Here is a 21,897-nt window from a genome sequence, read left to right as displayed (position 1 = left end):
ACTTATACGTTGATGGTGAAGCGTCCATTATGTACGATGTCCTCAATATCATTTGGCAATTGTCTGCACCAGGTTCGTGTTAAATTCACCATCTTACTGAATGCCAAAATTGAAAACATATTGATTCTCAGAACTGAACTGAATTATATGCCATTAATCTTGGGATTATGTTACATGCTATATTATGTTGTATATTGTTGCCTCCGGTTAAGGAAGATATCGTGCCACAAACACATGTGAAATCTACGCAACAATTGTGTTCAATGTTAATCGTAAATCATGTGAGGTCGCCTTTGATTGAATACAAATTTACAACAGTATGAATTAAACTGAAGTTAATTTATTTATAGAATAAATTACATGGAATACAATATTGTATGTCTAGTGCATATAAATACCTATACATGTTTCACTTCAAGGACCAGAGTTTTTCGACGAAATTTTCGTCGGACGGTTTGACGTTTCACCAGATACCGTCGAAATTTATAGCCTGATAATGCATCACCAGATAAACTTGAGCTCTGACAACAAATCACGTCGTACCTTTTTATATGGGGTCGTTTGGCTTTGGTTGGGGAAAGCAGGTCAAGTTAAAATGGATTGGCATAAAACTTGTCTACCAAATGGATTACCACGATTAAGTATGAGATACCTCTAACCCGTATAGGTTGACACATGATTCGTCTCTTTTTAGGATTATACGATGCACGTGTTGAATTTGTGCATTTGATTCGGATCAACGTATTATGACGGGACAATTCAGGGTTTTGCAATTGATCTAAAATTCGGAAAACACATTTTTTCTATAATTTATTTAATTACTGTAGAATAGATCTGAATATTTATTCCAACGGAGATTTTCTTAACATGATGTCACTTCCCAACTAGCTAAAAACCGACGGCGGAACAAAATATCTTTCTTCTCACTCAAACATTCAGAAAAAAAAATCACAAAGGAAGAGTATGTACCTATCAACCGCACCATTAATTTGCTTTAAAACAGCCATGAGACATGGCCCGTGTCAGGCGGGCAACATAAATTTTTCAGCACGACTATTTGGGCCAGGACCCCTGTTTTTTGCATATCTGAAATGTGTCCAATTACCGAAAGGGCTGGTGTCGCCTGTGGGCTAAAATGTGAAGCTTTAGCGGGTAAAATGAAACGTGAAACAGATTGTGGAATATTCATATTCTTGTTATATTTTGCGACATAATTGCAAATTGATTTATTGAGAAATTTATTTTTCATTGAGTATTTTTGTTTTGGTATCTCATTTGTTAAATATTTTATATGTAAACGTGTAGTGGAGCATTACGAAACTTCAAAATTCTCTGAACGCTAACTTTTTAAATTGTGTATTGAAATTGGATTTGTATTGTGTATTGAAATTGTATGTAGATTTAAAACAAATATTTATTTAGATTCTAGCGGTACCCCGCGCGGTATTACGTAATAAAAAAAATACTTAGGTATGTTTTTATATACAGTATCTATACTTTATAAAGCGTATGGTATTCGCGTATTTTCGGAATACAAAGTATCCAAATCATCAGCTACCATAATACAAAATTTCATAAAAATTGGCCCAGCCGTTTGAGCGCGATAAAATAAAAAAACATACTCATACACTTTCGCCTTTATAATGTCAGTGGCATTAGACGTCTTTACAGTCTATTTACATGAATATATTTTAAAAGTGACAATATATTACAGTTGCAGATAATAAGACTTCGCTGATAAACTATGAAGTATATGCATACAAACGTTATTTGTGTTGTTTGTGTTGTTTCATTCATTCATTTTCTTGCTTAGCGCTTGTAAACTGTACCAATGACAGTGGTTGACATTATTCGCGCATAAACCCAAGAGCTTTATGATACTCTAGATATTATTGTACGAGCAATGTTAATTTTTGAGATTTAATCCACAAAATACATATAACTGTGGTAAAGTGCATGCCTCTGAATCGAGAGGTCCCGGGTTCGATCCTCGGTCGAGTCAAAATGATATTTTTCTGATTGGCCCGGGTCTTGGATGTTTAGTTATAAAATATAGTATATGTTATAAAATATAGTATCGTTAAGTTAGTATCCCATAACACATGTCTCGAACTTACTTTGGGGCTAGCTCAATCTGTGTGATTTGTACTAACTAAAAAAAAAATTTGGAATGAATTGGAAATGGAATTTGAAATTATTGGACCATATCCTTCCGTGGATGTCGTAGGATGCGACTAAGGGTTGAAAAGACTTGACATTAAGAGGCAACAATAGCATACCTAATGAGCGTTGACATCAGGAAGGCGGCCGGTCGTAAAACTACAGCCAAATCCCTGGGCTCTGGGGTGTCACAGCCGCAAATGAAACTGGGAACATGTTCTGATAAGAGGTAATCCATTCGGTATTAAACTTGAGTACGTACTTATATAAGTACTGTTATAAATGTAAATATACTTTTCAACTAAGTATTGAACATACAGTAACGAAATTCCAATTGTAAGTATGACTAAATAAATATTTTTTGTTCTAATAAAGATATTACGCTAAGAACGCTATTGAAAGTTGCAAAACTAAAAACTCACTACATTTTACATGCGAAACCACTCAGATTATGTTACGAGGGCGCGAAAATTAGTGTTTTGAAGCACCAGACAAAGTCTTAAGTGGTGCTTATTGCGCGTGAGCATACCGCGGAGTGGAAAACACGGGTGCATATTTTAACAGGTAGCCTGTCAGCTTTTTAATACTAATAAATTTGAGATGTACTAATAGAGATTTGCCACATGTTTTGAATTCAATATTTTATCTATTCTAACTGATATTTATACATAAAGAAAATAAAGTAACTTTGTTTCAGGCAAATGGATAATTAGGAAAATAACGACCCATCAACTTGGATTAGATAGGGTTAATGACCCGAGATCAAACAAAATACCAGAGCTGTGGCAAAATTGTAAATGGAAAAGTTTATTTTCACATGGGAGAAGCTGAGGGAAAAAAATTGCAACTCGGTTATAAGTGGAGTTTCAATGTAAATTTCATTTAATTCTTTTGTTATGATGTTTTAATCTATCAGGACTGTATCACAATTTTACTTTGGTTACTTTGAACGAGAAGAGAGTTTCGTAACAGAGAAGTTGGAATTTTATCCCGTATATTCAGGATAAGTTTGAAAGTTGTCTACATACTTCAGTTGCGTAATCTGTGTCACAGGCGGTAGCCACAAGTGTAGCCTAGTTTCAACACTTTTTAATGGGTCACAGACTTATAGTAATACTAGAAGCGCGGCAGAGCTTTGCTCCCGTGGGAAGTCCCTTCGGGAAGTACTCCGTGTGTAATTCTACAATATTCATATCAATCCGTCCATCAGATATTGCGTGAAAGAGTAAAAAACATACACGCACACAACCTCATAAACTTTTTAATTTATTTTAAACTTTTATTAACAGAATAAGAAGTAGGATTTTTATTCATTTAACTGTACTTTACTTACTATTACAGAGAGATAAAATATTGACGTTGAAGACAAATTTTAATGTAGCAAAAGACAAAAAGTAAAACATTTTCTTCGAATTTTTTTAGTCCCGTCGGAGGCTTTTTGTCCTGGACCCTAATTAATAAAGATGTTGGTAAACTTGACACATAAATTAAGTCGAGAGTCACCAACGTTTAAGAAATGTCGCTTTTAACAGTTGTAAATGATTCGAACATTTATTTGCTTCACTAGCTGCGTACCGAAGCTACGCTCCTGTGAGAATTTTGGGATAAAAAGTTTCCGATGTGCTATTCCATGTTACATTCTACCCATGTTTTAGCAGAGGCAGACCTTGATATACAGGAAGTCTGTATAGGTACCTCACTCTCATCTATATCTGCCGTCAAACTGCAGTGCTTGCATTGCTGTCCCGTTTGGTGTGTGAGAAAGACTGTGTGATTACAGGATTAAACTGTGACAAAGATTTTACCTAGGCCACAAAGTAGGCAACGAGCATGCGACTGTCCTGGTGTTCCAGCCCTTGACAGGCTGTGGTGACTACCATCTGCCTCACTCCTGTTTGGTAGTTTATAAAAAGAAAGTACTAAAAATAAGTATATACGCATAATAAGGTTAACCACATAAATCGTACCAAAAATTATATTTAAATAAATAAATATATATAAATATATTAGGACAAACTCCTAACTCCTCAAACCACACAGATTGAGCTAGCCCCAAAGTAAGTTCGAAACTTGTGTTATGGGATACTAACTCAACGGTACTATATGTTATAACAAATACATGATAAACATCCAAGACCCAGGCCAATCAGAAAAAGATCGTTTTCCATCATGACCCGACCGGGTATCGAACCCGGGACCTCTCGGTTCAGTGGCAAGAACTTTACCACTGCGCCACCAAGGTCGTCTATTTGCAATTTGTATTCATAATTTATATGTATTACGTTTCCGTAACAGTATAAAGTAATCACTGTCTTCATTGTTTATATTGTTGTATTGTTTTCACCAACATTAATTTCAATCAAGTTTCTTGTCAGCGATTTACAATTAACATTACAATTATATTCGAGACACGCTCCGAGATTGTAAAGACCTCGATACGTTGTTAATGTAAACAAGTTCATTTAAGGCATAAATGAGACATGAAAATATTATAAGGATGTCATCTTTGCAATTTCATAAATGTTAGATAGATAGTTAAAATCATTTGCATAATAAAAGACACAAACGCAACAAAAAAGGAATAAAAGACATGAAGAAATTACTAAAACAAAAAAACTTAAGGAAGATCGTAACCGTGTGTCACAGTGATACAAATAGGCAGTAAATATCATGATTTTTACTCAAAGGGCGTACACTGGTTTTCAGTTACCACCCTTGGAGAGGGATTGGAGAGCTAAATAGACGTATCAAAAAGGTTAACAAGTGATACAAAAGAATAACTATAATATGTAATAGCTTCTCAATAGTTTAATTATTGAAATCGGCATGGAGAAGAAGACGAGTTAATATTGTTAATACGAGATAGGGAAGAATTAATTGTGTATTATTTATTGGTCAAGATTGATACGATCTACGAGGGTTCCGTTAAATTATCTTTTGTTTTTTATGTGCTTTTTTTCGTATTTACGATTTTCTTACTTTTTCCGTTAAGCGTATTTTAAAGCCTTGCTTTTTTCTAAATCAAGTACTAACTTGATTTAATAAGAATTTAGTAAGAATCTTCAGACCCGATTATTATATATTTCAATGTGATATACCATTTTTGTTTATTTGAGTGCTGTGAGTTGAAATCTAGCCTTACGGGAAGCGACGAAGAGTAAAAATGGTCTTGACAGACAGACAATGAAGTGATCTTACAAGAGTTATTTAGATTTTGATGGAACTCAACATTTTTTTTGCTAATCCTTATTGTCCCACTGCTGGGCAAAGGTTTCCCGCATCCCCTTCCATTTCTCTTCATCTTGCGCAACCTCCAACCAGTTATTTTTGAATGCCCTCAGATCGTCGCTCCATCTTGTTCGCGGTCTTCCTCTGTTTCTGTAGCCACTATATGGATGCCAGTTGGTAGCTACAAAGGCCCAGCGGTCATGGTGCATTCGGCAGGAACTCAACTAAACATTCTACATTCAAATTGGCCAGTTCTGAACCATCAAGTCTGTGTTACCGGCAATGAGTACAATTTGACGACATCGAAAGCAAAACAGACAATAACGTTTGAGCTCGAACAAACCTATTGTGTCGCTAATTGGGATGGGTAGTGCATTGTGCTGGAACAAGATAATATAGTCTCAATTAAGATGCGGTGTTAAAATTGGCTAAGGTACAGTGGCCTACAAACGAAAATGCTTTTGCTTCAACATTTCTATTTGTTAGTAAGTAATTGTATTAACAGTAAAGGTAAATATTTAAATTCTAGTTTAACGCGTAGTAAACTCCGTCTAGTCTCATTGCAATATTCATTGTGAAAACTAAATTGAAAATTTAGGAAGCCCCCTCGAAGTTGCTCATTTACTAACAGCTGGCGGTTTCCAAAAATATGAGAATTTTTTTAACGGCTAAGAACACTATCTCACTTACTTACTATCGATCAAATTATTTTTCGAACAATAAAAACTAGATCGAAATCTGCCACGGACAGACATACAGAGACACAGACACACGTTAAACTTATAACTTTGTAATAATGAGTGAGGCAGTAAATTTAGATAACAAGTAACGGGAACATGCAAAGAAGAAGAAGAAATGTAACAAACTACCGAACAAATATACTATCACTAGTATTATTTCGAATAGTGGTAAGTACAGTCAACAACACATCGGCTTACTAAAATTAATTGCAAACTCGTCGCCATTACCGTGCCATAGAGGTTCATGCAGGGTGACTTAATGTGCTGTTGACTGTACAACAAAAATCGAATTAAATTCTCAAACCACTAGAATTCGAACGAAAACGTACTTGGGAATCACAAAGGCAGCTCTTGAGTAAAGCGCTCTCAGATAAACCCTAGAGCATAAAGGTGCTAAACAGTGGGGCAGGACCTAAGGCTGCGGTTGAGTTTCACAAACGATGGCGATTTAGAAAGACCTGACAATTTTTTTTATGCAAGGCATCGGTCTTATATCATCACCATTATACGTGTAATATAAACAATATAGATCAATGGTCTGAAATAAACGTTTATTATTATTATTATAAACGGACTAAATAAATACATCATAAACAAACAAAATAACTGGTTAGAATACTTTGTGTTTTATGTAAGAACTTTGAACATAGTAGAATTTAGCTTTGAGAAATTCATACTCATTCATATTCATACAATTTATTAATAGAAAGTGTTTTTAATTATTTCTTTCACGCTAAAACGAAACAAAGAATTGAAGTGATTTTTGCAGCGGAGATAATTGGACAGCTAGTAGGTTACAACTTCTGACATTATATATTTTCAAATTAGTTGAAGATTTAATTTCTCAATCAATTGGTTGACCTTAACGGCAAGTAAGAATAAGAAAGAAGAGAATAACAAATAAAAAATCAATGTATGAAATGAGTTTTCATAAAAAAATTGTTGATTGCCAGTACATATTTAAGTTACACAAAATTATTCTAAGATTTAAATAACAACAGAGCACCACAGATATTAATACGCTATAAGTCCGCAACAAAACCACAGCCGACATATGGAACAGAATTTGGGTTGCTCTCAGCTGCGTAAGACAGGTAAAAACATAAATTTTGGAACCCTTTCAGGGCACAAATTAGAGGAATGGTCCTTCTGGGTGCGGACTAACGACGTAAGGTGTGTTGGAGTTATGAAAGGCTAATTAATAGCTTTTGTTGAAATAAAGCTAAGCAGTGATTTAATTTTTTTGTATGTGTTAAAAGGGTCACGGGTTTAGGTTAGGGTAAAAAAGGGTTGCACTCCGGCAGTGCCGGCAGAAGTGAAAACTTATATGAACGTTGTGCATTTTTGACGTCTTACGAATTTTCGATCAGGTTTTACCCATCACAAAAGGTGTACAACGACGCTAAAAAAGTTTTCACTTCAAAAAATCTAGAATACAGGCAAAGCCAAGAGCTGTTAGTGACTTGTACGGTTTTCTATTCGGCGCAAAAATTTGCTTTGTAATAATTAAAAGAACGATTATTATCGGATCACATATATCATCTCTTTACATTCCATACACTTTCTTTACGTTACAGAATCAAAAACCTGTGCTTTGTGTAAATTATCTGTTTCAATTCAATCGCGTTTTCTTTTCGCAGCCTACGTTGCGTTCTTTACGTTGCGATATGATTAAAGTGAGAACGACATTACTACGAGATTTATTTATATTAAAACATTTTAAGATGTACAAATAATGGTCTTTATGCCTTATGACATCCGTATGGCATCCGTATGGCATCCGTATGGCATCCGTATGGCATCCGTATGGTATCCGTATGGCATGGCATGTCTCTATCAGTCAACTATAACACCAAACAGAGATAGCAAGGTGATTATCATCTAATGCGATAGCAGAGGTTGGCTGCGAAACGTGAACGTAATTATATTTCATATCAAAAACTAGTACTCTAGTAAATTGAGACAGTATTATAATATAAGAGATAGAACATAAGTTAAAACACATTAAATAATTTAGCAGACATTAATCATTTCACAATTGTAACAAGGCACAGACACACGCAACGCGATATCCTAATTGAAATCGTAATTAACGTTTCATGAGAGTATAGCGAGTAATTATAATTTAATGAACGTGATAAATAACATGTTTCGTTTAGAGGTTTTCATTAACTAGCCTTTGTCGTCGGTTCCGCCCGCGTTAATTTCCCACGGGAACAGTTCTATTTTTCGAAATGATACCATAATTACACGTATGCTAAATTTAAATTGATTGATCGCAAGATACAAAATTAACAACCAAATCAACAAACTGCTTCTTTAATAACATTGCATTTAGGATCAGAATATCATAGTTATAGCTTCATTCTTAAAGAAGGTTAATAAAACAACCGTGTTATTACCAAATGTATTATCCAACAAGACCAAGATTATCGGAATAGGGAACAACCGTATGTATTATTACCAAGTAAATAAAGCAAACTCATCACGTATGAAAACAACGGTTTCGATTACTCTCCTATGTCCGGGGTGCTCTTAACCCCGGGGCAAAGCCGTATTTATGATACATAAAATGTTTTACAACATTCTGCTGACCTAGTGAGAAACGTGGCCTACGTTTGAGTTTTACAAGTTACGACTTAGTTTACGGAAATTGTAGACGTGATACAGTTTAGATAAATATATAAGTACTTGAGGGGGCAAGTGAGATTATCAGGATCGTGGTAGGAATCCCTGGTATCTGCTTAGCTTACTCTATGAGAGAAAGGCACTCTCTAACAATCTTAAAAAATCTGCACCTCTCTCTGTTCGCAATGGTTCAAGGCTATAATGACGCGAAACCCGGGATCCGCCTAAAAATAAATGATATATCCAATGCCATGGTGCAATCATTCCTCACAATCTTAACAATTGGCTATATATATAGGTACGTACTTAATTGAACCTTAGGATTTACGCTATACTTTTTGCTAGTCAAACTAGAAAAAAATCCACTACTTTTAAAACACCAATTATCTATAATATTATTATAAAGAGCGTTTGTGAGTTTACATGTTCGATGCGCTTAATCTCCGAAACTACAGAACCAATTGCAAAAATTATTTCACCATTAGAAAGGTATATTTTCCAAGATTGCTATAGGCTATATTTTATCTCAAAATTCCCACGGCAGCGAAGCCCCGGGCAACATCTAGTAATAAAATAAAGTTATGTGAATGCAGTAAATTCAGGCTGCAGTCAGTTATTACTGAAATATACATTTTGTTATTTTATTGTGCTGTCGTGTAAAAAGGAAAATCAAAGTTCAAAAAAGGAAAGCCTTCAACATATTTTCAACAAGTTCACTCGAAAGTTAGGTAGAAAAATGTGCAGCTTAAAGTTGGTAGGGCAATATCCTGTCTGCAAGGAAATACTAGCGGAGCACTGAGATAGTGCTGGTTTTGTTACAGCTTTTCGATGGTGGAAACTTTTTATAGAAGGTACTAGATGTGTGTAATACATTTATACTCATAGGAACAATACCTCTGCGGTGTTCCCTAATAGTTTCGACATTGGGGCTTTCAAGAAAAAGTCTATCTCTTTTTCAAAATGTCAGTAACGCACCGGTTGCCGGTGTTCATGGGCTGCGATGTTTGCTTACCATCGGGCGACGTGCATGCTAACTATACTATATTTTTATAGAAAACTTGTTTACTCAATCATGTGAAAAATCACATGCTTGAGTAAACAAGTTTTCTATCTCTCTCTCCCTCATCGCTTTCTTACTTATTCACCTCAACTACAGACTGTTCATCAGCACACATATATCATCCGTCGATTGACGACATCGAATCAGAATATTTTTATTCTTGAGCTTGCCCTACCCGACATTTGTTTCCTACGTTATTTACCATTCTACGCGTAACGTGGCCGTACCATCGCAGGCGGCACTCCTGGAGTTTGTCTGCTATGTCACGGTATGCAACTTCTCCACCTCTCATCTAAGCGTTTACCCGCTTTCCTACTTTTTCTTGATGATTTAGTTCGAGGCCTGTGTTATGGAATAATAAGTATAGCAGTTGTATGCAGACAGTTACGTAACCATCCTTAGTTCGTGGCGGTCGCAGCGCACACTGGCAGCACAATGCTCCGACCAAAAGCGATGTGCGCGCTGTGTCACTACTCAACGCCTTGTTTAATAGGTTAAATAGTTTAAATAGTTTTATTAGCTGTATGTGTTATGTTTTTATCTAATAAGTAGTTATGTTCCGTGGCTCACAGCATGTGCTGGGAAACTGTGTGTGCTTTGTGTTACTTTTATAATAAATAGCAAACCTAAAATCACATTACAATTACAATGACATTCTGAATCAGAAGTTTCCTTATTGAAAGAAAAATGTTAAACCTTTTAACTGTCATAGTTAATGGTAGACGCTCGCCTAACCTTATATTATTTCCCGAGAGATAACCTACGTGAGCCGAGTATTAAATGCACTGTAAAAAGGAGGAAATTTATTGTCATACATAAAAGATATCGCAGACCCAATTCGCTTCTTTTGGCCGCTCTAATGATAATGATGGATAGTATGAAGTATATGTTGTGTTTAAAATAAAAATACACAGTATTTTTCAGTATTTAAAATTTTTCCCTCTCTAATCCTTGCGTGTTTCTGCTAGTATTCTGGGCTGTGACATCGTGAATTTTTTTTAAAGAATAAGCTGTGATTTTGCCATTTTTAGGAATGGTATTATGACTAATCAGCTACCAAAGCTTCATGTCCTCGTACGACATCTACGGGATATTACTATTGCTGTATGTAAATTATTTAATTATAACTGAATATTCTTTATTTCTAAGATTGCCCTCGTTTTAAACGCAAAAAAAAAAGAAATTTAAAACTAAGTAAGTACCTATTTTTAACACATAGATTTATTTCATACCAACTTCAAATAAGACAATCATAGATTATTCAGACCTAATTATAACTTACTTTACTACATAAAAATCATCAACTGCAACTCATTTAGTAAAGAAGTTTTCCTTCTAAAACTGCTCTTCTTTGGAATAGTACAATTGTTTGCATGGCACCTAAAATTTATAATAAAATTAATAGGGAATATAAAGAATACTTGAATTTGTTCAAGAAAAAATTAAAACTTTTATTTTTTCATTGACAGGTGTTATTATAAAATTAATGACTTTTTGACGGATAAAGTTTAATTTTATGGACATTTAAATTCAAAAGCATTCGTGTTTATCGTATTTAAATAGATTTTTTTTTTCTTTCTATACAAACCATTCTATGGTATGTTATTTTAAGATTTTATGTATCAATTTACATGTGTTTTTGCACATAAAATACCTTTTATCTTTTTATCTTTTAAGAGATCTCTTTCTCCATTCCAGATTGTGATGTATTGACAACACCAGCACCAACGCAATATGGTTGCTTTAGCGCTGCTGTTAGCGCTGCAGCTTGCCGCTGTAAGCGCTGGAAAATGCACCACGTGAGTATACATTTATTTTTAACTAGCTTTTGCCCACGACATCGCCCGCGTTCATTTTGTGTGTTCGCTCATAACTTATTATTGTCAATATCTCGGGCTCTAACAATCTATTGCGATCAAGATTTGAAGTTCTTCCGCTAAAGAAGTAACTAAATGTGAAAACCAAATCGAATTCCATTCAGTAGTTTTTACGTTTAGCGCGAACAAACATAGCCGACTTACAGTTTTTATTATATGAATAGAATAAGAAGACTAGCTTTTACGCGCGCCTTTTAATTATTTATTTTATTTGAATTCGATCCTCAATACTTATCGCAGTCGTCGCAGCAGTCAAATGGCGCGTCGACATCCCCACGGGAGCGAAGCCCCGGGGCGCAGATAGTGAGAAACGAAATTAAAAAGGAAAATTACACCTTATTTCAACCACCTTTTTATATTTTTCACATTTGGAGCATATTAAAATATATATATATACCAGTAGATTGTTTTGGTAACCCGTCTTTAATCACAATTGTTTACACTCGACAGCAGCCTTCCCAAATTATATTGAATACCCTAAAACGTAATAATAAATCGACAGAAATGTTCCTAACAAAATTTTTACATTCAAAAATGGTAGGGACCAACACTGTTCAAATGAGTTTCTTTCGGCATTTCTTCTCAGCAGTGGTCGTTCCGAAATGCCAGTAGTTTGTAGCTTGTGAGAAATAACTATAAATATAAAGATTGACGAGAAAAAGTGCCTGTGAAGGTCTAATTTATGAATAAATGATTTGAATTTGAATTTGAATTTGGTCCAAAAACAGCTGAACCTTTTAGATCCCAAATTTTTACGTTTTTTACTTACGCAACATTTTTGAAACGTTTCACAAAAACGTAAATAAAGAGAAATATTTAAACTGTGATTTCACGTAAAAAGGACACTTATCCTTTTTAAAGGGCGCGCAAGCATGTTTTAAAAGCAGCTCAATTATAGTATGGAAACGGCTGTTTTATTCGGTCGCTTTCTCGCGTTTCTGTTTTAGTGTTCGGCTGTGACGCCCCTAAGTCCATAAAAACATATTTTAATTACAAAGAGTTGGCTGTGATTTTATCACCCAGCTTTACGTCAACCCTCCTTGGGAATCTTGTTGTCGCCTATTAGCTGTCAAAGCTATTCTTATAACTTTAGAGTGTGTTACACCGCCAAATTTGACGTTTAATTTAACCGACGTTTAGACAAAATGGCGGCGTTTTTCTGCGCACGTTAAAGTTAACGTCAAAGTTGACGGTGCAACCCGCCCTATGTATAATATATTATGTATATTAATTACTATATTCTACTAAATTCAGTACCTATCACTTCAACAAATTATAAACAGAACAAAAAGAAATTTAATTATTTCAAACCGATTTCTTCCCTGCCATAGAAAATCGAAACTCAGGTTAGATTTAATACGGTCTTTGTCATCCAATTCAACCCCAAATGGAAAGTTTTGAAGATATAGTTTGTTTCTTAATAGTGGAAATAAACCCTTACACTGCTGTGAGAAAGTGAAACGTGTCAAGCATCATAAGTACTGCACTGTTAGTGTAGTTATTAACCTAGAAATATATTTCCAGCTAGAAAATTATAATTTAGTCGGTTTTGGAGCGATTCTTTTCTGTCACTCACTTTTTTAGTCATCTGTCTTCGTCCGATCGAAGTGGACACGAAAAAATTGCGCTCCCTGGGCTCCGACGCTCAATGGCTGAGGAAGTAATCGGGAAAACGCTCAGATGAGACAGAGAAATCATTCCTCTTTCTTATTGCGTATGTTGTTGCTAACACTGGAATCAGATTTTATTCACATCATCTAAAAGCATCGGATATAACTTTTATGAGTACCTATCGACATCAAGTCATTTGCAATTAGTCACATACACACTAGCTTAAATGTCAGACATGTCAAACTATATAATAACTCACTAATTGAACGTTGCAAACGAATTAGCTAAATGAAACAATTTCAAAAAAAATAAATAGGTAATTCCCCAAAGAGAAGCTTGTTAAGAAAATATTAACTGATAAATAATTCTAATTCTATTCAAAGCGAAAAGCACAATCGCAAAAAGAAATATACCTAAATAAAACAAAAATGTTTTGTTTCGCAATTACAAACACTTTAATTGTTTTACGAATATTGTTTGAGAACAAGAACAAACGCTGAGAACAGTAAACAATATAGCTTCCGTTAAGAATATAAGAAAAAGTGTAATCACGTTTGCGGAATAAAATTAAATTAAAGCGTTGGAAAGGAATTTATTGATAGGACGTGCAACAATCGCGGAATTGGAAGTCGTGATAATGTATTTTCTGTGTTACAGATTTCTTGTTTGACATAGTTTAACGATTTTCGCTATGATGGTCCAGTGTTTAAGCCTACCTGACATAAACATACTTCACTTTGATCGTACATCACTGCAGTGAATAGACATCATAGTATTTAGGCTGTCTACCCTTATCCTATCATAACTAGTCTTAATCCTGATTAATATTATAAATGCAAAAGTATATATATATATATATATATATATATATATATATATATATATATATATATATATATATATGTATTAGGACAAATCACACAGATTGAGCTAGCCCCAAAGTAAGTTCGAGACTTGTGTTATGGGATACTAACTCAACGAAACTATATTTTATAACAAATACATATATAGATAAACATCCAAGACCCAGGCCAATCAGAAAAAGATTATTTTCCATCATGACCCGACCGGGGATCGAACCCGGGACCTCTCGGTTCAGTGGCAAGAACCTTACCACTGCGCCACCGAGGTCGTCAAGTAAGAGTAAGTTTGTTTGTTACCTCTTCATGCTTTATCTACTCAACCAATCTTCTTGAAATTTCGCATACAATTAGTTTGAAGTGTAAAGAAGGAAATACCTTTTATCCCGGAAAAATAACTGTTTCCGTGGGAAATTTACGTGGACGAAACCGCGGGAAAAAGCTAGTTCCTTATATATGAATGTAATCAGTAGATTGACTTTTCATTTAAGATTCCTAAAGTCATCAGACATGACTTCGACTATCCATAGACACCCATAGTATCCGCATACAGACGCATACCCACAAGCAAATAGAATTGCAAATACACACTAAACATTCTAAAAAATAATAAGTTTAAATTATTGCGCGTGTGTGTGCTGCAGCAATTCAAATAGGCCACAACTCAGTGTTAATATTACTTGAAAAGCAATTATATCTGGCTTTTAATTGGAGCCTTTATTAGTAAGAAGAGCTGGAGCGAAGCATGAATTTATACTATAGGATTTTTTTAAAATTGCTATATACACTACATATCCCACTGCTGGGCAAATGCCTGCCCACTTTATTTGCTACCAGTATAGATTATTTAAATCAAAATGCCGCCGGTTCGGTGATTGTTGAAAATTAAATTAGCCCAAAACATTGTTTGCGCGGGGAACCCTCTCTGTAACCTTTGAAAAATGATTATCGCTGAAGTTTCGTCGTGAAATTCTAATGCACGGCTCCTCACAGCTTTATCAGGGGAATTTTGATAAAGTTCCCACTGTGTACATTTTGTGCGGTTGAAGCTTTTGTTTGAATATATAGCTGAGCTGAAGTCGAGTGGTTTTCACGGTTCGAATCTTAGTTGATTCACATGTATTTCTATTGTATGGTTTTTGTAAACCATCACTTCATTATCTTCAGCCTTTGATCCACTATTGTGTAGGTCGTGAAGAAAATGTAAAGAATCCATCACTCTAGTTGGTGATTTAATAGCTAGTATGTAAAATGGAGAAAGAAGCATTTTGTGTTTCATTCCACGTTCATGACCAAACTTGTGTGTATTTCCTTGTGTATAAATTTAATTGCGTACGACCTAGGTGTACATTTTCTGACGTTATGATGTTTTCTTTCATGGGAAGAAGATTGATGAAAGAGGCAAAAAAACATCATATAAGTTGTATTTAGTCTTCTAATATATTCATTAGTATCATTTATCAGCTCCCAATTTCGAAAACTTTTAAGAAACAAAATGATTTTTGAAAGCAATAGATTTTTTTTTGCCATTTATAACAAAGTAGAACTTCATACTTCGGCATGAATTAAAAATAGAGCGATGTGAAACTTCACGGAGGATCTAAAGTTGCTAACTTTGTAAAGTAGTTTGCACCCTATGCTTATATAATAATATTATCTTGCAGTAAACTTTCGTATTCATATGAAAAAAATTATAAATAAGCCAGTTTAATGAAAATTGCTAAAATATCTACCAAAAACAAATAAGTAAATTGATGACAAAAATAAAAAGCATATTCTTTGCGTAAAAAAAAATATAGCCATGAATTTCATGTTACAAATTATTCCATAAATAATTCATATATACCATTGACAAAAAATAATACGAAGAATAATTAAATCACCAAAAAGGTTGCCGGTTTGGTAAATTACCTTGAAAGCTTGTTTCTTGGAAATGTGACGAGGCTTAAATCTAATTATATATTATATTTATGTATAGAAGAGTGAAAAATAAATGGGCAGAGGTATCTATCTTTTGCGATTTTACTGTCTGTATGTCAGGTGAGCGTGATGCAACGGATGGCTTTACGTAATAATATTTTTTGAAAATAAAATTTGAAGAAATCAAAAATCAAAAGGGACTTTATGGCGGCTGGCACTTAGGTCTTTATTGCCGTTGTTCGAATACAAAACAACGGCAATAATGGCGTAAGTGCCGGGCGCCATAAGGTCCCTTTTGATTTGGACGGCCACATATAATAATAGAGCGACACGTGGCTACCTCCGTCTTCTGTTGATGTGATTAAGGGATAAAAAGCCTTCATCACACTTTATCTGAAAGGCAACAACAGCATTTCCAAAGAAGATTGACGTCATTATGGCTGGCCATAAACTCACAGCGGAAATTTATTTTCACATATAAAATTAATTGCTTAATACGGGTATTCTATTTGAAAAACGACTTGTTGCTCCACCAACAAAATGTTGGCATTCCAATCGCGCTTGTTATTCCTTTGTTGGGTTATTCCAGGCTTTCAGACGTAAATGCTGAGCACGGGCGACGCCACGCCTGTGGTTACATTACGGTACGTTTTAGAGTTTCGTTAGCCCGTCTCGGTTCATAAAACCAAGTTTCGAAAGCCTTTGTTTAGATAGCAGAACTTAGTGTTGCAGTCACGGTTATTAGATTTCCCATACCACGAATCTATGTGTAGATTGCTGATGCTTCAAATAGAGAATTATAAATACAAAAGCTTACTAATAATAACAAATACCTATTAATAAAAATAATAATTGGTTAAATAAATTCAACTGTTTAAATGGGTTTCTTTAGACAATTCTTTTCATCGGTGGTCGTGTCGAAATGCTAGTAATTTTAATTTCATTCTTTTTTAAAATTTAGTATGTACATATATTCTTGAAAAAGACCAAGCAAGCTGCTTCAGTATTAATTTATAACACAATACAAATGTACTATACATGCCACATACACAACGAAGAAGCCAATGCTAACTTTACTATTGTTGAGTCTGACAATTTGAGGTTATGTTGCACGGTCTAGGTTCGTAAAATTGGAAACAGTAAGACTTGTTCTACTGAATTCTAGATGTCTTGTTTGCTTTTGAAATATGGACTAAAATTCTTAGTAAGATAGTCTGCAAAAAATACTTGATATTATGAATTTGAAAATGGAAAATACAAATTTCGCTCTTGTACCTACTTTATAATCGCGTATTATTTTAAAACCCTTACAATGTTTATTTTTAATATTCAGCGTTCCCACAGAACAAAGTTATAAGTTCATTGTACTGTGTTCTACTTTATAAGTATATCTATTGGATTTTTTAATGTGATAAAAAATCTGTTGTCTTGGACCAAAGTGTGATCATTTTCCATTTAAGTATATGTTCGTAAATTTCTAAATATTAACAATAAAAAAATTATGTAAGATAAAAATAATATTATGTATGTATAATTGGCCACATAATAAAATTTTATTCTCAACTGATTATAAGTCGGATGCAGATGAAATTATAAAAAGCATTGCAATAACCTCCTCCTTTTCTGGCAACGGTTAAAAATATTATCATTCGTTTGCATTTTAAAGCATTTTTTTTTTCAATCCACTTTAAAAAATTGAATAAAAGCATACAATTTTACTGTATGGACTATTTTTGCCAAACAATGGTGAATATACTCCAATTGCATGTACATTTAATTAATTAAACAAGCGTTGAGCCACCGATAGGATGAAGCTTGTAAAAAACTATTGCAAAAACAAGTGCAAATACGATCTATAAAATAAAAAAAAAGTATTTTTCTTGTCATTTCACCTGTTACCTGGGGGTATAAAATATAAGTATATAATATAATATATAAGTGCATTTACGTAATGAAACACGACAATAAAATATCACTTTTATTGATCAATTGTATTTATAGAAAGATTTCGTGTTTTTTCATGTTCAATATAGTATAGATTCGCTTTATGAGTCCAACATTTGTGATGTCACCTTGTGCCCCCTGTCATACCTACCTACATGAAAAAAGTATCAGACTTGATGGCTCACTCGATGGCAACAACTCTTATTTATTTGTCTCGACTCTCGGCGTCCGCGATCGATATGATTAAATATGTTGAAAAATATAGATAACTTGTTTCTATTCAATCATTATATAATATTTAAGAAAAAAAAAACCCACATCAAATCCGTTGCGCAGTTGTAAAGATCTAAGCATATTTAGGAACAGAGATGGAAGCTACTTTTTTATACTATGTAGTGAAGAGAAATCTGTAAAAAGAAAACAAAATTTAAAAAGTTGATAAATTATCGGTATTCGCATCGAAAGTTCATCGATTGTGAGAGGTATTTCATTGGAAATAGGCGTCAATAGGCCGATCATAATGAGGAGACAGCTCAAAGGAGCTCATTCTGATCTATCTTCGCTGAATCATTAGCGCAACGTCCATCAATCAGGCAAAATGCTGACTGTAACAAGCATAATTACGGATCTTTAAGGAAAACAACCAGTATAATGGTAATGAGATCGTTGCTAGATCATTTTCTTTGAATTCTGAGTCTAAATTAGCTGTCAAAAGCATGTCGAGTTACCGCAGAAAATCGCGGAAATTGTATAGATGTCAAAATGTATTTAAAGTAATGGAGCTCAACTGCGTTGACACAACGGAGGATGATTGAGATACAGGACCGGACCCTATGCGGTTGTTATACTGGTTTGAGTTTAAAATTTACATTGCATTTTGGTTCGATTATTTAGCTTTAAAGTCAATAAATCATCTATTAGTGATCAAATTATCTCACGAATTTCATTGTCATGACATAGTATAAAACAAAGGAAGGAAATAGCAATATATGCTTAGATCTTTCAAACTACGGAGCGGATGTGGGTTTTTTAATAGATAGAGTGGTTCAAGAGGAAGTTTAATATGTATTTATCAAACATAATATTACACCAGAGCGAAGCAGAGTTGCTAGTTTTACAAAACTAGGTAGATTGCAGATAGTCTTTAGATTAAATTTTAATGGACTTAGACGAATACACAATAAAATAAATTAATATTATTTTATGAATCTATAAATTATTACAGCATTTATAATCAGAAGAAGTTGTTAATTTGTTAATCACAAATCAAATTGCTGTTTCGCTAATGAAATCAGATATGTAATTATCGTTTCTTGAATCAATTTGACGTGAGATTATTCAATTTTCATTCGATCGATTCCATTCCACCTCTTCGATCGCATTTATTGAAATGGATTTATACAGGATGATCTGAAACCATTTTAACTCTGTTTATTTAATTGATGTTAACAATTTGAACGTTAGAAAGAACAATGGTTAGCCAAATAGCACCAGTTAGTTTTCTGCTCTTTCCTTCCGTGGATATAGTACAGCTTTGACACCTGATAGAAAACAGAATTCCCAAAGAGTTATGTCAGGCAAGCAGCTGGTCTTAAAATAATAGCCGAACCTTTAAATTTTATATATCACTTTTTTGCACGGTGTTTGTGCTACTGAATCATGAAACCAGGAGTACGCGAGGATGCGATGAATGTTGGACTCTAACTCTCTCCGAATTGGAGTTTTTCATCACAAAAATTAAATTTAAAAAGCATTACACGTTATTTTAAATAAATGTTTAATTCAACAAGCTTATTTTGTGTCATTCATATACCAATTTTATCTTTGTTAGAGTTGGCAGCGTATTTTGCTGTTTCAATTTTTAGTCTTACATTTTTACCTTCCCGATATCGTGATGTGGTTAGTGATTGACTCATTATTCTCAGAAATATTAAAATAACTCATTTTAAAACACATTGTCACAATTCAAAGACCCATACATTCGAGTGATAAAGCCCCGTATCCTGGGTAAGACCGGAGACCTGGGTGGGTTTGAAAGGTCAAATTATTGCGAACAATGAAGTCGATCTAGTACGCTCAATTACGGACATTGTCCCTGTGTCTGTATGAAATCAAGGGTTTCCTTGTGTACTAAGGGTTTCATTTTAAAAGGGATATGAAATATTTTGACAGGTTTTGGAAAACAATTTTTCAAATCCATACCAAGTAATATAGAAGTAAGATAATGTATTTTTGAGTTTACAAAAACGCTACGCTTTTAATGAAATTTGACTCAGCGAAAGTCTGTCTGTTTGTGTGTATTATATTTTCTCATATTAACCACTAGGTCGATTTTGGTGAAATAGGGAATAGGTATATTTTATGTATCTACCACGGGCAGAACTGTGGACCGGAGCTATAATAATTCATAGCTATGTATTAAAAAATATGTTTGACATCTAGGCATTTTGCCAATTTGCAAAATAAAAAAAAAATCGGTAGCATCCTGTATAAATTCTGTTTGTCATCACGCGACACTTCTCCGGTAATCGATTAATCATTTTCGCTCCTCGTAATAAAATTTACTACTCGACAACACTTAGCTAGAAAATCGATTTATCCAGAAAGTCATCAATTAGATTGGAGGGCTTCTTGAGTTTGCAAAGGAGAGCTTTTTCGTGAACTCGCCGCAGTTCGGAATAACCCTTTTGTAAGTGCTTAAGTTTGGTGACAAAAAACGTAGGGAGACTCCCTACGACTCTCCACGCTATTTGTCAACTTCTTCATCATCATCTAGTCAGACGGTGATGTTACTAATTAGAGGTAAGCTTTACTATTACATAGAAACTTCTATAAATACGATTTTCTGCGGATTGTGACAATCGTAGGTACGATATGCTTCGTTTTTGTTTTGATTTTATTTCTCTTTGCATCGTATACCTCACCGCTGAGAGTCATGATCACTATTGCAATATCGCAAAAATAGTTTTTTGTAACGTTATTGCTTTGTGTAAATTAATATATTTAAATAAATAAAAGATGTAGCGACGATCTGAGGGTATTCAGAACAAACTGGTCGAAGTTTGCGCAAGATAGGGAGAAGTGGAAGGGGATGGGGGAGACCTTTGCCCAGCGGTGGAACAATAAGGGATAGCAAAAATTAAAAAATATTTTTTGTTATTAAAAAAAAATATATTTTATAAAAAAGGCCCTAGTTCACTTTGGCTTGTTGATTGAATTGATGGTAGAAAGTTGTCTAAGAGAAGAATCTCCTGTTTAAAGCACTTTCCCTTAATCGTCTTTTGTGATCTGTGCAGGTAGTGAAACAACCTGATACATTCTATGTTTTATCGTAGCTCGTAGAAGCACGGAAGAACTAGTATGTATACTGATATTTCAAATACACGGGCTTTGATACCTTTGGTTTTAGGCGTGTCATTGTTACATTGTCAAATCTATTTTTATTTTACATTATGCTTGTCCAAAAATATTTTGTAGGCACAACTCAGATTCCACCTAAGTAATTAGCCTCTTTAAAAAATAATAAATTATATTTTTAGACTGTACGTACAACGGAATGACGCCCACAAAATAGCTCTCGTTAGAAGATTACTCTCATTACGTGACAGCCCCTCGTGTTCTTGTAGCAGTCCGGACCAAAACCGGACTTATTCTAAATGCCCGAATAATTTATATAGGTTCTAACTGGGCAGTTTGAAAATAGTCCATTTTTGGCCGAGCATTTTTCCACGTCCATAACATAACGTTCATTATGTGAATACCTACTGAGTCATTCTCGTCATTATACCATGGGCGAAAATGTATTGGGTGCGTAGAAGGAAAATCTGTATAGAGTTGACAATGAGATTTTATAAATTATATCTACAAAT

At 34.3% G+C, this 21,897-nt stretch overlaps 1 protein-coding gene across 1 annotated transcript in view; it reads left to right on the top strand.

Annotated features, from left to right (window-relative positions):
* LOC128672727 (C3 and PZP-like alpha-2-macroglobulin domain-containing protein 8) overlaps positions 1–21,897 on the top strand; it is a 169,529-nt gene that overhangs the window by 50,696 nt on the left and 96,936 nt on the right. The window contains exon 2 of the mRNA XM_053750068.1: positions 11,515–11,615. Within this exon, the coding sequence (XP_053606043.1) occupies positions 11,551–11,615 (65 nt within the window). The 5' untranslated portion in view covers positions 11,515–11,550. The remainder of the gene's footprint in view (positions 1–11,514; positions 11,616–21,897) is intronic.

The sequence above is a fragment of the Plodia interpunctella genome, chromosome 9 (genome assembly GCF_027563975.2).
Source record: "Plodia interpunctella isolate USDA-ARS_2022_Savannah chromosome 9, ilPloInte3.2, whole genome shotgun sequence".
NCBI lineage: Eukaryota > Metazoa > Arthropoda > Insecta > Lepidoptera > Pyralidae > Plodia > Plodia interpunctella.
Note: the sequence above shows the minus strand (reverse complement) of the source record. Positions and strands in the feature narration are given on the sequence as shown.